We start from the raw sequence: 18,049 nt of genomic DNA, 5'->3' as shown, positions 1-18,049 counted from the left end.
ATTGTGGCTCTCTACTGTTTTTTTTTATTTTAACCATTTATCAATTTTTGATGGGTTTGAAAACATTAATTTGCTTTCAGCATACAGGCCTGAGGTTTTCAGAGCTGGAGTTTCAGGCTGTGTGCACACAGGGCAGATTTGGTGCATCTTTTTTTTTTCCTTGTAGATTTTTTTTTTTTTTTTTTTAGATAAACCTGAAGCAATCCTGTTGCCAGCAAAATGAATGAGAAACCTGAAGTGTGACTTGAAGATTTGGTGCAGAAAATAATCTGCTGCGTGTCAGTTTTCTGTGCGTCTTGTCCTTCGTTTTTTTTACCATTGACTTCACTCAAATCAGTCAAAAACGTAGGGAAAAAAGTGTGTTTTTTCATCTGCGATTTTCCTGAAAAGAAATATTACTCAGTGTGTGCACACCGCCTTATAATTTAGCTATAAAACGTACGCAAGTAGTTCGGGATTTGTCAAAACGATTTCTTTTTTCTTAACGCAAATCTTGTAAAATTGCACTTTACAGGCATGAATGGGAGTAATAAACTGTACGGCCAATTTTGCCTTTACAGGGGTTTGGCGTCTAGCGCTGCGTTCGGCAGAGCTCGAGCTCTGTTTTTGCCAGTGTCTTTTCCGGAGAGGGCAAGAATTAAGTGTTTTTTTTTTTGTGCCCGTCTGAAAAGACTTGAGACCGTCAGAAAGTTGTGCTATAATTTAGACTCCGTTTGCTATATTTAGCACACGCTGGGATACAAAAAGTATGGGGTAATTTGAACCCCATGAACTATATAGGCGATTTTGTAAATAGGTCCATTGCTTAATTCAGGGCTGTGGAGTCAGTGTCATGGAAATTGAGGAGTCAGATTTGGCTTACCGACTCCTCAGCCCTGGTATGAGGGAGTTGTGGAGTCGGAGGTTTGGCTTACCAACTCCCCAGCACTGGTTTAATTACGGCTTAATCACCCTGCATTTAGCCGTAAGTTCAAGTTAAGTAAAAGAGTCCAAAGTATGAAACTTTGAATCACCATTTCCTCGCTTTTCAGATGGTTTCTGTATTTTCAGAGGGTCACAAGAACACAGTCTGCTACATTTAGAACAGTACACAAACCCATCCCAATGTTCCATGCTTTGGACTGCGTATGTCTTATTTCACTTAACCCCTTACCTACAATGGACATAGTATTTCATCCATGTGACCCTGGACCTAATTACCATGGACGGAATATTACGTCACAGCGATCAGCAGCGCCCACGTGGTGAGCGCCGCTGATCGCGGCCGGGTGTCAGCTGATTATCACAGCTGACACCCGGCACAATGTGTCAGGGGGTCGCCCCCGACACGTTAACCCCTTGCACACCGCGATCAAACACAATCGCGGTGTACCGGGGGTTAAAGGGAAGCATCGGCAGGGAGGGGGCTCCCTCCGTGCTTCCCTGAGCCCCACACGGCAGCGCTGCTGCGGGGGGGGCTCCTTTCCTGCAGGTCCCCGGATCCAATATGGCAGCGGGGGCCTGCAGGAAGCTGACTTCCTCAGTGCCTGCAAAGCGCAGGCATGAAGAAGCCTTCTGGACTGCCTGTGACAGATCACTGATCTGTGATGTGACAGATCAGCGATCTGTCACAGGACAGTTATGTCCCCCCTGGGACATTGTAATAAAGTAAAAAAAAAAAAGTGTAAAAATAATTTTAAAAAAATCACTAAATAAATTAAAAAAAAAAAAAAAAAATATTCCCCAATAAATTCATTTTTTGGAAATAAAAAAACAAACAATAAAAGTACACATATTTGGTATCGCCGCGTCCGTAACAACCCGCCCTATAAAACTGTCCCAATAGTTAAACCCTTAAGCGAACCCTTTAAAAAATAAAAAAACAATGATTTATTATCATACTGCCGAACAAAAAGTGCAATAACGTGCGATCAAAAAGAAGCATATAAATATCCATGGTACCGCTGAAAACGTCATCTTGTCCCGCAAAAAACGAGCCACCACACAGCATCATCAGCGAAAAAATAAAAAAGTTATAGCTCGCAGAATAAAGTGATGCAAAAATAATTATTTTTTATATAAAATAGTTTTCATAGCATAAAAGCAACAAAACATTAAAAAAAAGACCTAAATGAGGTATCGCTGTAACCGTACTGACCCGAAGAATAAAACCGCCTTATAAATTTTACCGCACCCGGAACGGCGTAAACGCACCTCCCAAAAGAAATTCATGAAACGCTGGTTTTTGTAAATTCTGCGTCCCAAAAAACAAAATAAAAGGCGATCAAAAAATGTCACGTGCCCGAAAATGGTACCAATAAAAACGTCAACTCGTCCCGCAAAAAATAAGACCTCACATGACTCGGTGGGTCAAAATACGGAAAAATTATAGCTCTCAATATGTGGTGATGCAAAAACTATTTCTACAATAAAAAGTGTCTTTTAGCGTGTGACAGCTGCCAAACATAAAAACCGCCGTAAATAGTAAATCAAACCCCCCGTTATCACCCCCTTAGTTAGGGAAAAATGATAAAATTAAAAGAAAATGTATTTCCATTTTCCCATTAGGATTAGGGTTAGGGGTGTGTTGGGATTAGGGTTGGAATTAGAATTAGGGGTTTCCACTGCACATCAGGTGCTCTCCAAATGCAACATGGCGTCTGATCTCAATTCCGGCCAATTCTGTGTTGAAAAAGTCAAATGGTGCTCCTTCCAAACTCTGCCATGCGCCCAAACAGTGTTTTACCCCCACATATGGGGTATCAGCCAACTCAGGACAAATTGCAAAACAACTTTTCAGGTCCAATTTCTCCTGTTACCCTTAGGAAAATAAAAAATTGGGGGCAAAAATATCATTTGTGGAAAAAAATGATTTTTTTTTTTTATTTTCACGCCCGGGCGTTATAAACTTCTGTGACGCACTTGGGGGTTCATAGTGCTCACCACACATCTAGATAAGTTCCATGGGGGGGTCTAGTTTCCAAAATGGGGTCACTTGTGGGGAGTTTCAATAGTTTAGGTACATCAGGGGATCTCCAAACGCACACAACACCCGCAGACCATTCCATCAAAGTCTGCATTCCAAAACGTCACTACTTCCCTTCCGAGTCCCGACGTGTGACCATACAGTAGTTTTCTCCCACATATGAGGTATCAGCGTACTCAGGACAAATTGGACAACAACTTTTGGGGTCCAGTTTCTCCTGGTACCCTTGGGAAAATAAAACAAATTGGGGACTAATTGATCATGTTTGTGGAAAAAATATGATTTTTTTATTTTCATACCCGGGCATTATAAACTTCTGTGAAGCCCTTGGGGGTTCAAATTGCTCACCACACATCTAAGTTCCTTAGGGGGTCTAGTTTTCAAAATGGGGTCATTTGTGGGGAGTTTCCACTGTTTAGGTACATCATGGGCTCTCCAAAAGCAACATGACACCCGCAGACCATTCCATCAAAGTCTGCATTCCAAAATGTCACTACTTCCCTTCCGAGCCACGACATGTGCCCATACAGTAGTTTTCTCCCACATATGGGGTGTCAGCGTACTCAGGACAAATTGGACAACAACTTTTAGGGTCCTGTTACCCTTGGTAAAATGAAAATTGGGGGTGAAAAGATCATTTTTGTGGAAAAAATACGATTTTTTTTTTTATTTTCACGCCCAGGCATTATAAACTTCTGTGAAGCACTGGTGGGTTCAAAGTTCTCACCACACATCTAGATAAGTTCCTTAGGGGGTCTAGTTTCCAAAATGGTGTCATTTGTGGGGGGTTTCCACTGTTTTGGTACATCAGGGGTTTTCCAATCGCGACATGGTGTCCGATCTCAATTCCAGCCAAAAACGTCAAATGGCGCTCCTTCCCTTCCGAGCTCTGCCTTGCGCCCAAATAGTGGTTTACCCCAACATGTGGGGTATCAGCGTACTCAGGACAAATTGCACAATAACTTTTAGGGTCCTGTTACCCTTGGTAAAATGAAAATTGGGGGTGAAAAGATCACTTTTGTGGAAAAAATATGATTTTTTTAATTGTACCGCTGTACGTTATAAACTTCTGTGAAGCCCATGTGAGTTCAAAGTTCTCACCACATATCTAGATAAGTTCCTTGGGGGGTCTAGTTTCCAAAATGGGGTCACTTATGGGGGGTTTCCACTGTTTAGGCACATCAGGTGCTCTCCAAACGCGACATGGCGTCCGATCTGAATTCCAGCCACTTTTGCATTGAAAAAGTCAAACGGCGCTCCTTCCCTTCTGAGCTCTGCCATGCGCCGAAACAGTGATTTTCCCCCCCACATATTGGGTATCAGCGTACTCAAGACAAATTGCACAATAACTTTTGCAGTCCAATTTCTCCTGTTACCCTTGGTAAAATAAAAAAAAATTGAACCTGAAGTATTTTTTTTGTGAAAAAAAGTTAAATGTTTATTTTTTTTAAATCAAAAAATTCCTGTGACGCACCTAAAGGGTTAATAAACTTCTTGTATGTGGTTTTCAGCACCTTAAGGGGTGCAGTTTTTAGAAAATACCCATAAGTGACACCATTCTATCATATACACCCCGCAAAGTGGCTTCAAATGTGATGTGGTCCGTAAAAATAAAATGGTTTTGCAAAAATGAGAAATCGCTGGTCAATTTTTAACCCTTATAACTTCCTAACAAAAAAAAAATTTTGGTTCCAAAATTGTGCTGATGTAAAGTAAACATGTGGAAAATGTTACTTATCAAGTTTTTTGTGTGCCATATCTCTGTGATTTAAGGGCATAAAAATTCAAATTTGGAATATTGCGAAATTTAAAAAATTTTCACCAAATTTCCGTTTTTTATTTGAATGAAATTTTGCCACTAACATGAAGTACAATATGTCACGAGAAAACAGTGTCAGAATCACCGGGATCCATGGAAGCGTTTCAGAGTTATTACCTCATATAGGGACAGTGGTCAGAATTGTAAAAATTGGCCCGGGAGTTAACGTACAAACCACCCTTGGTAGTGAAGGGGTTAAAGGAAACCTGTCAGCAGTTTTCCCCGATACAAGACATGGCCATCACCTTTCAGGGCCTCCAGCCTGACCTGGAACAACTGAAAAATAAGTTTTATTATACTCACCTAAACATTCAAAAGTGTCACTGTGGCCAACTGGGACAAAAAAACCCCTAGGCCAAAACATAACTTAACAAAAAATTAGGACCAAAGGGTGCAGAGTCCTAATACATTAAATAGATATATAATCAATACTAATAATAAAGCAAATAATCTAGAGAAAAGTAGGGGCTTTTTTAGAAAAAAATATTAAATTTTATTACAGCACATAATTGAACAATAAATAGGGTATTAAAAGATGAAAATAGAAGTATCAGCCAAACAATTAAGTACTGCAAATGGTAGAAAATACAGTACAAAAGAAACAAATGTCACACTACATAAATGATTATCGGCTATATTCTATCAATTATAAGGCTGGCAGCCACAGGGCAGTAAATAAATTTAAAGTGCGCATAAATTTTAATCAGTGTAGCAAACAAATAGCCAGCTAGTGATCTGCACATTACCTTGAGACATGGTTGCCCTGTATAGGGGGTGGGGGGACGCACAGAGGCCCCGACGTGCGTTTCACCGCACTCGGCTACGTCAGGGTGTAGGATGGCCTGGTCCTATGGATGTCGCAGGTCTTGGTCTGGCGCCTCCCATCTTATAATCGCCGCCCTCCTGCTTACTTCATGTGGATGACGCATCGCTGCATCATCTATACAGGCTTCCCGCCATCGCGCTCCTGTGCATGCGTACTTCTCTGCACTGTTGAAGGCAGAGCAAAGTACTGCCACAAGTGCCGGGGCTCTTTGACCGCAATTATGAGTGATGGACATGGCCTCTGCTGCTTCCACTACTTGGTCGGTTATTGGGTAGCTCTCAATTCTAAATATTCTTCTGGGTAACTCACAGTGAGCGTAGTGTATATACACCTCCAATGCCAGCTGATGGATTATATATACCCCAGTACGGTTACTGCCAACTCTACAATAAGAAAAGAACTACTAGCTGCCACCACCACCATTGTTTATACAGGTCAAGTATGGCTTTAGAAGTGTGGATTACTGAGCAAGAGTAAGGCTGTGTTCACACGTTGCGTTTTTTTCGCAGATTTACCAAAAAATCCACTTAAAAGAAGCTTCCCATTCATTTTAATGCATTTTGCACTTTTTGTGCATATTGATGTTTTTTTTCCGCAAAAAAAAACGCTTTGCGGTAAAAAACGCAGCATGCTCATTAATTTTGCGGAAAATTCCGCACTTCTTGCTATTCTCTATGTGCCTGGGGACTCACAGAAAAAAATGCATAAAAAGTGTGTTTTTTGCACAAAAAATGCGAAAAAAACCCCACCTGTTTTCTGGGAAGGAGTCCTGTTTTTATGCAGAAATTTTCTGCATACGTGTGCACATAGCCGAACAGAGCTATTGCATTTTACATATTTAAAGGGAATTTGTCACCCCTTTTTTGAGATATCATATAATGATATCATTCAATTGTGTGTCACATAAGGATTCTCTTGGTACTTTTGCTTCCCCCCCTGACCCCGCACCTTTCATGCATGAATACCTTTTTTAGATCGGTTCAGATGTATGTAAACTGCCACGGTCCGATGGGCGGGGCTTATTCATCTGCTCCCCCCTCCCTGTCTTGCTCTACACAAGAAGAAATGCTTAGAGCAAGACAAGGAGGGGGGAGCAGGTGAATAAGCCCCGCCCAGCGGACCGGACCGTGGCAGTTTACATACATCTGAACCATATAAACAAGGTATTTATGCATGAAAGGTGCGGGGTCAGGGGGAAGCAAAAGTACTAAGAGAATCCTTATGTGACACACAATTGAATGATATCATTATATGATATCTCAAAAAAGGGGTGACAGATTCCCTTTAAGCCGGTAAGGTAGGCAGTGTTTATAAAAAAAAATATTTATATATACAAATTTGATAAAAAATGGGAACAAAACCATCCAATATATACAATTGCATAAAATAGAAAGGAATAAATAGAAGGACTGAGGCTATGTGCACATGTTGCGGATTTATATGCGTTTCTGCAGCTTTTTGGACGCACCGAATTGCATCAAATCTGCAGTGTAGCGCACAGCCAGTGTTATTCAATGGGAAAATATGAATTGTGCACATGCTGCGGAAAAATCATTTTGAAGTCGGCCATTTTGGATCCTACTTAACTTTTTCAATGGGAAGAGGGTCATGTGACATATCAAACTTAATGGGAATTTCACAAGAAAAACAATGGTGTGCTTGGTTTTAAAGCAACTTTATTCTTTCATAGTTATTTACAAGTTTATGACCACTTATAAAATGTGTTCAAAGTGCTGCCCATTGTGTTGGATTGTCAATGCAACCATCTTCTCCCACTCTTGACCTAAAACCAAGCATACCATTACTTTTCTTGTGAAATTCTCAATTTGATGTCACATGACACTACCAACTGGAAAAAATAAAGTTGGATCCAAAATGGCCGACTTCAAAATGGCCACCATGGTCACCACCCATCTTAAAGTTTCCCCCCTGCCATAAACTAATGTGTCACAAATAAGAAGTGGACATCACCAACCATTCCCATTTTATTTTGGTGTATCCATATAAATGGCCCACCCTGTATGGTGAGAGGCAAGATGAAGTATAGATGTGGTTTTAATTGAAGTACTCCTACCTCTTCATCAGGACAAACCACAGATCATTGTGGTTTGTCCTGATGAAGAGGTAGGAATACCTGAAAACTTGTTGACGAATTAAAAACGCATCCATAGAAATGTTACTTATTGTAAACCAAAACTAACAAGGAGGCTGACCACTAATAAGGCTATGTGCACACACTGCAGATTCACCTGCGGGTTTTTTCCCGTGGAACCGCAGGTAAAGTGACCTGCAGTTTTGCTGCGGTTTGGCCTGCGGTTTCACACCTCTACTATGTTAAAGGTTTGAAACCGCAGCAGAATCCGCAGAAATAATTGACATGCTGCGGAAAAAAAACCGCGCGGAAAATCCGCAGCGTGAGCACTGCGGTTTTGAAAACCCATAGGCTAACATGGTAAAGTACCATGTCTGCGGAACTGCTGCAGTTCCGCAGGGCCAAAACCGCAGCGGAACCGCAGCGTGTGCACATAGCCTTATAGTCTCTTTAGTAAGTAGCAGAGTCAGAATTTCTTGAAAAAGCATATTATGACGGTTCCTAAACATGATTAAGAAAAATTTCCAATTTTTTTGAAAGGACAATAAAGAGAAGATGATTATATATGCAGAATATCTGTATTTTATTTGCAAATTTTCCAATTTGCTACAAAATCTATCTCATAGTGTCTCTCAATTTCAGTCCTCAGGTACCCTGCAACACGTCATGATTTAAGGATATCCTTTAGAAATGGAAAAACTGTTGCAATATCTGCAGCAATGACGAAGATAAATCACTTGTGCTGTAATAAGAAAGTCCTGATAGCATGATATTTTGGGGGTAGATGAAGACTGGAGATGAGAAACACTGTCCTGTCTTTGTAAGAGAATCAAAGTGCAAGTGATCACTAGATGGTGCTGTTCCACCATTAAATAACCCTTAAAAAAACAATTTTGTACAGATTATATTAAACGTTTAATTTAATGTTGCAGTTTAATTTATTATGCAGTTTATTATATTATTTACCCCTGATGAAAATAAATGTTAGAATCTGTTTAGTTTGTAACTATCTGCCATTTTCTTGTGGTTTTCTGGCTGCTGGTCTTTTTTCCTCTGGTGCTGGATTTGTCTTGGGTGCCCAGCACCTGCCTCCCAGTCCTTGCTGGACAACAGTGTTAATCCGCTTGAGTTCTGGCTTGGTGCTTTGCTGTGCCTTCTGTGTGTGTAATTTGTGCAGTTCTGGGACCTCTGGTTCCGCTAGTCTTTGTTTTCTATTAGGAGGTCACCCGTTTTTGTGCCCAGTCCTTACATCTTTCAGGGCCCCCCTTCCCCCATCTATAGGTCTTTGCTTGAGATTAACCTAGGATCGTCGGTTGGTCTATTCGCAAGGAATGGGTCGCTCACTCCATCGTAGGGTACCGCCTAGTCACAGTGCAGGGTCAGTTTTTCCCTTTCTACCCTAGTCCTGTGTTGCAGATCCATAACAATAAAAGCATAACAATTTTTAAAGGGAACCTGTCACGATGTTTTCCCAACATAAAGTATGGCCCCCACTTTTAAGGCATCTTTTACAGCAGTCTAGTATGCTGTATGCAAGTCCCCAATCTCCTTTGTATGGCACAAAAAATAATCTATATAATTGCCTTGTAATGTTTTCATTTCCTGTTCTGTCCAGATGTCACTGTATCCCAGAATTCCAAGCTGAGGAATATTACTGACCGCCATATTGAGACACCCAAGTGATGGGTGTCTCAATATGGAAACTGCTGCTGGTACCAACCTATTGCGCGATACCACCAGCGGAACACCGTCGCACCACACACACACTCTATACACCATACGCATCACACACACTATACGCCGTAAGCACCACACACACAATCTATACGCTGTATGCACCACACACACTCTCTATACGCCGTAAGCACCACTCGCACACACACACGCAGCCTCTTGCACGGTACTACGAGCAGAACACCATAGCACTGCGCCTACACGAATCCCGCGCAGGCGCAGTGAATCATTCGGCTGATCCCGGCAGCAGATATGCGACGTGTCTACAGGTAGAGGAAGACGTTCACAGTAAAGGGGTTTTCCCACGAACGAAAGTTTATTTTAATAATTGTCTGTGTCTGTCCATGTATGGAGAATACCACATCTCCTGAGCAGGGGAGGAAGCAAAAGACAATACTGACATTACAGCAGGGGATCACAGAGGATTCATTTTGTGAGGAAAAATATTTCACTGGCTGTTTTTAAACAATATTTTACCTCACAAATTGTATCCTCTGCGATCCCCTGCTGTAATGTCAGTATTATCTTTTGCTTCCTCTCCTGCCCAGGGGCTGTGGTATGTTCTGTACACGGTCAGACACAGGGGTGAGACAGCTCAAACGGGACAGCACATGAGGGAGAACATAGAACAGGAAGGAGAGAGACAGCAGACAAGGGGGATAGCACATGGGGTACACAGATCAAAGAAGAGAGCACAGACGGGAGAAGTCAGCACATGGAGAAAGAGAAAGTGGATAGGTGAGTGAGCACATGGGGGGGGGGGGGGATTCTCAGTGCTGCAAAGCCTGCCCCCATCGTGACATTGCCCATCTGGTATTTACTATACCTACATATGGTGCGGTTTGGTCCAGACGCCTCCGCTCTTCCCACAGTCACCGTCATCCTGCCCTGCTTCAAATGGATGACATGGCCTACGTTATCCACACAGGGTCACCCATTCACGCTTCTGGGCAGGCATACTTCGCTCTGCCCTACTGAGGGAAGAGCAGTGTATAGGAGCGCTCATGTGCCGTCTTTACTTCTGGGTCATCGGCGTCCTTTGTCCTCTCCTGGCACATGCACATTACAGTACTTCGATCTGCCCTCAGCAGGGCATGGCGAAGCGTGACTGCGCATGAAGCGTGGCAGGAGGATAAAGATAGCAATGAGAGAGGAGGTGTCAGACTAAGACCAGCGACGCCCTTTGCTTAAAACTTCACTGGGTGAGGGTATAATAAATGACATATTTTATGATATATGTCATGCGCACGTGACTGTCATGTGTTGTGTTACGTGCATTGAAATATATGGAAAATGAGTCGCTTGTAACTTGCGATACAACATCCAACAAGATTTTGTTGTGTAACCCCAGCCATATTTTAACTTGTCACTGAGAACGTGTTTGGGTCAGAGATAAACTTATTTGCAAAGATTTAAAAATCTAGTGAGAAGAGAGTTCATTTAATTCAATTTCCTTTTGAACTCCAAATATTAATTACGGTAAGATGTGTTTACAAGCTCTCTGGAAATCAAACAGCACAACTTTAGTGTGGCCTACTAAGCAGAGTCTCTGGTTTATTAATGCATAGACAAGCATTTAAATATTGATACATAAGAAACTTCCCACTGAAATTTAGAGGTGTTAATAGAATTGTGAAACTTATCTGCCCAACTGTGTTGTTTGATCACATGAAGCAGGAGTTATGATAGAAGATGGATACATAGAGACAAAAGGGAGTATGCACTGTCAAACTATATTAATAGGAAACAAATATATCTTATTATAAACAGCAGATTCTGTTTCACAAAGTTGATGTCAATGGCATAGATAAAAAAAAAAATTGAACCACTTTTGACTCACTGTCAGTTGCTCACTGGGTTGCAGTTTGCAGCACTTCTCTTATTCTAACTTACTAAAGGTGCACATTAAATATCACCAGGTTTTCCCAATATAAACTATGGTCACCATCTTTAAAGGAGCCCTTCCATGAATATTTGTTCTAAATCTGTGTATATGTGAATGTAGTGTACTGTGAGCATAGTAATATACTCATCTACTACTAGGGATCCAGCGCCATTCCGTTCTTCTCAGGGATTTCACTTCCTCTGCAGATTCTTCTGGTAATGCTGGTTGAAAAAAGACTCCGTTCCATCAAGTTCAGCCTTTGTTCACTAATTATTTATGGTCTCTAAATTATCTACGTATATCCCATAATATTATTTTTACTGGGGAAATCATGCTGCGGGAACTGCGTTCAAGCAAATCGCCATATATACACTGCATGACAATCATGCGGGCTCACTCTGAACGCCACCTCGATCAAATGCAGGTGTTGGCTCTATATGAGGGCTGACACCCTGGAGCAAGGCACACAATCGGTGCTAGCACCAATCGCGGACTTTTACCCCCTCTGATGCAGCTGTCAACAGTGACTACGACATTGATGGGCATTGCAGAGGGAGAGATGTCTCTCTCTGCTTCTATCGGCACAACATAATTATGATCGCATTGTGCCGTTGGTCTCCATGATGACCCTGGGTCGAAAGATAGCCACGGAGTCACCCAGAGACTGTCCTGTAAGCTCCCGCTCAGAGCAGGGGCTGACATGCTTCCTCTCTGCCTGTGAGATGAAAGTGCAGGGCATGTGTATTATAGGGTGAGCTGTGGACTGCCCTTGTTAGGGTGGGAGTTTTGGGGAATAGATTACGGCTAGCCCCATAGGGATTTGACAGTGTATTGTCTTCCCATCGTTATCTACCAGGGACCGCTGTTGGATTCAGGTTCTCTGATGACTCCCGACTCTACTTTTTTGTGGCGAGACTGTTCTTTATTTATTTACGTTTCACCTTTTAGCTCATACATGCAACCAATTTTTTCCTCTTCGCCACGACAGCACCCACAGAGAGGGGATCCGCCCCAGGAACAGGAAACCTACAGAGAGATAAATGGGGCGGTCCCCCTCGCTCCCTCAGTTTGGTTCCCTGTTCCTAGGAAGGAACCTGCAGAAGAGGATACCTGGTCTGGTAGCCGCCTGCCTGCATAATATGAGCAGCAGGGGCCCCAGGTCCGGAGGCAGCGTCGGGCGGAGAGGGGTATCCCCCCCCCCCCCCCCCAGAGCTGGCGTAATGCAGGTGAGGCTGGAGGCGAAAGTGGTGCCAAAGCTCACTGGGGTGATGGCTATACCCCCCCTCCCCCCCCCGGGGTTGGACGCATTACGAACGCCATCGGGCGTACTGAGGCCGGCGCCCCCCCCCGTGGCAGAAGGGCTTGTGCGGCGTGTGCTGAGCGGCGCTGCTGGAGTCATACCTGGACAGGAGAGGAGTCCGTGCGTGGAGAGGGGGCGCAGACGCGCGATGCGCCGGCCGCATCACTATTTGCGGTGACCCAGTGCAGGAGAGGCAACCCGGAAGTGGAGGAGGACTTCCGGGTTCAGGCTGAAGGCAGAGACCGCGGGACAACGCCCGCGCATGCGCAGTAGGGACTGGAAAAAAAAAAAAATGGTAAAAAAAAAAAAAAAAAAAAAAAAGAGGAGCAGCTATAGCAAAGGCTTTAAAAGGAAGCCACAGACACAGCGCCAGTGCGCAGTCATGTCGTCCTTAGATGACTCAGCTTCACTCCCATTAGGTCAGCCAGTGGTATCCCCACTTGGTAGTCGACAGAGCAGTGCTACGAGAAGATCCAATAGCACCAGAAGAAGTGGCAGCTCTAGGAAGGAATCCATTGGGCCTTCCAGACAAGATGAGCCGGTAGAGAAGAAACGTAAGGAAAGGAAGTCGTCCCATGCCTCGCCTCAGCCTGGGTCCCGGACACCGCAGCCGGTAGTTGCTGACGAAATTCACGGGTGAGTGTTTTTTGGTCAGGTTAGATAATTGATGGTTCTCTTTCTGGTCCATACCCCTTTTAGGCTAAAAGAACAGAGAAGGCGAAACATAGAGAGTGTGCCTTATGTTCGCAGCCCCTCCCGGATGGCCACCCAAAGAGATTATGCCAATCATGCGTTGAGGAGGCCTTGCAGGAGGAATCCTCACGAAAGAAGGAGGATATCCGGGCAATGATAAGAGAGGAACTACGGGCCTTAGGCGGTTCCAGTAGTCTAGGGGGTCACTCCTCCATGAGAGAAATATGTTCACCTAAAGGAGGAGTCTCGCTGGCGTCCAGGTCACCGTCAGATACCGGAGAACTAGATTCCGATAAGTCCCAGGAATACCTTTCCTCAGAGGACGAGGATCAGACGTGTTTCCCCACGGACAGTGTCAGTAATCTTGTAAAGTCTGTCCGAAATACCATGGGGTTGCCGGAGAGTAAGGACCCCAAGACCCCTCAGGACATTATGTTTGCGGGTATTTCTCGTAAAAAGATCCGAGCATTCCCAGTGGTCTCAGCTGTAAAAGACCTAGTTAAGAGGGAATGGGAGAAACAAGGTCAGAGGACCTTCCTCCCCTTAACGTCAAAGCGTAAGTATCCCTTTGACGATGAGGAGTTAACGGCCTGGTCGAGCGCCCCCAAGGTGGATGCGGCAGTGGCCTCTACCTCCCGTAGATCCTCCTTGCCGGTGGAGGATTCGGGAACTTTGGCTGATTCTTCGGATCGTAAGACCGATACATTCCTCAAAAGATCTTGGGAAGCTTGTACGGCAGCCTTTAAGCCCGCAATAGCAGCGACATGTACGGCAAGATCTATGTTGGTGTGGCTGAACGACTTGGAGGACAATATTAAAAATGGTGTAGCTAGGAGTAGGCTTCTTTCCTCTATGCCCCTCATTAAAGGAGCAGCGGCTTTCCTCTCTGACTCCTCCGCGGATTCTCTCCGGTTGTCGGCTAGAGCGGCAGGACTGACCAATGCAGGCAGGCGGGCCTTATGGTTGAAGGGATGGAAAGGAGACACACAAACAAAAACTAGATTGTGTGCTATACCCTGCCAGGGTAAGTACCTGTTTGGTACAGAGCTGGATGAGATTTTGACAAAAGCGGGGGAGAGGAAAAAGGGGTTCCCTAACCCGTATGTTCCGTTCAACAGGAGGGCCTACAGGAAGCCGCCGTTCGGTAAAAAGAAAGACTTTAGACCTCAGGACCGCTGGGGAAATAAGGACCCCAAGCAAAGAGGCAACCTATTCGGGAAACGTCCCTTCAGAGGAGACAGATCCCGATAAAACCGTTATACCGGTAGGTGGCAGGCTATTAAGATTCAGCCGCCAATGGATGAAGGTGACATCAAACCCGTGGGCCCTAAGTATTGTATCATCAGGCCTAAAATTAGAATTCGTTCGGTATCCACCGAACTCCTTCTTATTGACTTCTATGAAGTCCCGTTCTCAGCAGGAAGCACTGGAGATGGAGATTGCGATACTGCTATCTAAACAGGTCCTAGTGGAGGTCCCAGACGACGAAACAGGGATGGGCTTTTATTCTCTATTCTTAGTCCCAAAACCAGATGGTTCTTACAGGACTATAATAAATTTAAAGAAACTTAATACCTTCCTAAGACTGAGGTCGTTTAAAATGGAGTCGATTAAGTCTGCAATAAAGCTTTTGTTTCCCAGGTGTTATATGGCGGTCTTGGACCTAAAGGACGCCTACTACCATCTCCCCATATTTCGAGGGCACCAAAGGTTCCTGCGGGTAGCAGTCTGGTTCAGAGGTCGGATGCGGCAATGCCTTTCGGGCTATCCATGGCTCCTCGGGTATTTACCAAGTTAATGCTGGAAGTAATGTCATATGTAAGGCTGAATGACACCCTAGTTGTCCCTTATTTAGACGACCTACTCATAGTGGGGAATTCTGTTTCACAGTGTGAAGCAAGAATAGCTAGGATTATTTCATCCCTACAAACACTGGGTTGGCTAATTAACTGGGAGAAATCCAGACTGGAGCCAGTGACCTGTCAAAGGTTTTTGGGCCTGCAGGTAGACTCCGTAACTGAGGAGTGCTTTCTGCCAAACGCCAAAGTAATGGCCATGATTGACAAAGTACAGAATGCTACAGGAAGACCCGTAATATCATTGAGACAGGGCATGTCCTTGCTGGGGTCACTAATATCATGCATTCCAGCGGTGCAATGGGCTCAGTTCCACTCTAGAGGACTACAGTGGGCTATTCTGCAGGAGACAGACTGCAGGGGCGGCTGGAAGGGAAGATATCCCTATCGCCCGAGGTGGTTGAATCCCTAAAATGGTGGTTAATTCCTTCCAATCTATCGAAGGGAGTACAGTGGTGGGTGACTCCCTCCAAGATACTCACCACAGATGCCAGCCCCTTAGGTTGGGGAGCCCACCTAGAGGAGCACATGGTACAAGGCTGGTGGCGGGAGAATGAAATAGAGGCCTCCTCTAATGTAAAGGAGCTAACAGCGATTTTTTTTTTATGCGATATCTCGCTTCCTTCCGCAGTTGAGAGGCGCCCACGTAAGGATCCAGACAGACAATACCACCGCAGTGGCCTATATAAACCGGCAAGGAGGCACGCGGTCAATGCCACTGATGTCTATCGCGGGAAAGATTCTGGAGATGGCCGAGGTCCATCTTCTCTCCTTGTCAGCGCTCCATATAAGAGGAGTGGACAACTCCCGAGCAGACTATCTCAGTCGCCAGGCCCTATACCAGGGAGAGTGGGTCCTCAGCAGAGACGTGTTCGAAATGATAGCGTCAGAATGGGGCAGACCGGAGATAGACCTATTCGCAACCAGAGCCAACAGGCGCGTAAAAAGGTTCGCTTCTCTCTACAGGTCGGACAACCCAGATATTCTAGATGCCCTCCAAACACCCTGGGCATTCCAACTAGCCTATGCCTTTCCTCCGATGGTGCTTCTACCAACAGTAGTCAGGAAAATAAGACAGGAGAGGGCGAGGGTCATCTTGATAGCCCCGTTTTGGCCAAAAAGACCGTGGTTTTCATGGCTGAGAGCCATGTCGGTAACCGACCCGTGGATCCTGCCGCTGCACCAGAATCTTCTCTCGCAGGGACCCTGCTACCATCCACAGGCCAAAGCCCTGCACCTAGCGGCCTGGAATTTGAAAGGGAGCTACTGAGGCAGAAGGGTTTCTCAAGGAACCTAATCAATACCCTGCTACAAAGCAGGAAGGAGTCCACGACAAAAATTTATGCTAAGGTGTGGAGGAAGTTCCTGGCCTTTCACCCAACAAAACTAGCTGGTAAAGTACCCATTACGGCCATTCTAGAGTTTCTACAAAGAGGCCGAGAACTTAGACTCTCAGTAAGCACTCTTAAGGTCCACGTGTCAGCCCTAGGAGCCCTGTTTAACTATAACGTGGCAGCAAATAGATGGGTGACTCGGTTTATCTCGGCCTGTCAACGAGCAGAACCGGTGCATGTGCCTCGACTTCCAGCGTGGAACCTTACTTTAGTTTTGGATGCCTTCACTCAGGCACCATTCGAGCCCATAAGCTCAGCATCAGTAAAGTGCCTCTCATTGAAAACGGCTATGCTGGTGGCCTTAGTATCGGCCAGGAGAGTGAGTGATCTTCATGCTCTGTCAGTAGACCCACCGTTCCTGTCAACAACACGAGACAGTCTCATTTTAAAGACGGACCCGTCCTATCTGCCCAAACGGGCAACTAAATTTTATAGGTTTCAAGAGATATGCCTACCTTCATTCTATGAGAACCCGTCAACACAGGACGAGGAGAAATATCACACCTTAGATGTGAAGAGAGCTGTGCTAGCCTACCTTGATAGGACCAGTCCCTGGAGGCAGAGTAGGTCTCTTTTTGTCTCATTCCAGGGCAGCAGGAAGGGGTCTGCAGTTACATCAGGCACGATATCCAGATGGATTAGAGATGCGATCACAATGGCGTATCTGACAAAAGGAGAAGACCCTCCACTGGGGATTAAGGCGCACTCTACTAGAGCCATATCATCCTCCTGGGCCGAGAGGGCGAACGTCCCAATTGAACAAATATGTAAGGCTGCAACCTGGTCTTCTCCATCTACCTTTTATAGTCACTATAGACTAGATTTGTCCTCTACCGAGGATCTAACTTTTGGTAGATCAGTCCTTAACACGGTGTGCCCGCCCAAGTGATTATCTCTGAAAATCTCTCAGTGGGTGCTGTCGTGGCGAAGAGGAAAAACCGGATTACTTACCGGTAATACTCTTTTGTAGAGTCCACGACAGCACCCGCTCACTTCCCTCCCGTAAGAATTTTTTCACACATGGGTCTCCTTGGTGGTGGAGATTATGATTTAAGTTAGATATGTGATTAAACTTAGTAAGCTTAAAACTGCATAGGGGTAAGATAAATGAATCGCCCAAGCAAAATGACTAAAACATGTATGGCGGTTCCTCCGTTGTTCTCGGTAATACAAACTGAGGGAGCGAGGGGGACCGCCCCATTTATCTCTCTGTAGGTTTCCTGTTCCTGGGGCGGATCCCCTCTCTCAGTGGGTGCTGTCGTGGACTCTACAAAAGAGTATTACCGGTAAGTAATCCGGTTTTTTTTTTGTTTTCTTTTCTCAGCATATGTGTGAAACTAGGTTATGGCATTTTAACATTAAACTGTGAATTATTGCTGTATCCTGGAGATATATTGTTGCCTATATTTCAGATTATTTTGGGCAACAATTTACATCCTTTGTAATGCTTTTAGTTGGTTTCCCTTATTATAGGGACACTATACT

General features: G+C 44.6%; 2 protein-coding genes across 4 annotated transcripts in view; both read left to right on the top strand.

Moving 5' to 3' along the window:
* The window catches only part of HUNK (hormonally up-regulated Neu-associated kinase), a 211,520-nt gene that overhangs the window by 246 nt on the left and 193,225 nt on the right, over positions 1 to 18,049 (top strand). The window lies entirely within an intron of this gene.
* Positions 12,428 to 15,014, top strand: LOC141097413 (uncharacterized). The gene is made up of 2 exons (XM_073584552.1): positions 12,428 to 13,234; positions 13,321 to 15,014. Exons 1-2 carry the CDS (start codon positions 12,884 to 12,886, stop codon positions 14,563 to 14,565), a joined length of 1,596 nt encoding a protein of 531 aa, XP_073440653.1. The 5' UTR covers positions 12,428 to 12,883; the 3' UTR covers positions 14,566 to 15,014.

Source organism: Dendrobates tinctorius, unplaced genomic scaffold (genome assembly GCF_039654945.1).
Source record: "Dendrobates tinctorius isolate UK_male_01 unplaced genomic scaffold, ASM3965494v1 ptg000084l, whole genome shotgun sequence".
Lineage (NCBI taxonomy): Eukaryota > Metazoa > Chordata > Amphibia > Anura > Dendrobatidae > Dendrobates > Dendrobates tinctorius.
The sequence above is the reverse complement of the archived record's forward strand: the minus strand, read 5'-3'. Positions and strand labels throughout refer to the sequence as shown.

What these genes read in the sequence shown, in the direction of transcription:
- LOC141097413 (XM_073584552.1), top strand. Translation starts at nt 12,884, where the DNA reads ATGCGCAGTAGGGACTGGAAAAAAAAAAAAATGGTAAAAAAAAAAAAA. An exon ending in GGTCCCGGACACCGCAGCCG is followed by an intron (nt 13,235 to 13,320) that starts GTAGTTGCTGAC and finishes TACCCCTTTTAG; the next exon opens with GCTAAAAGAACAGAGAAGGC.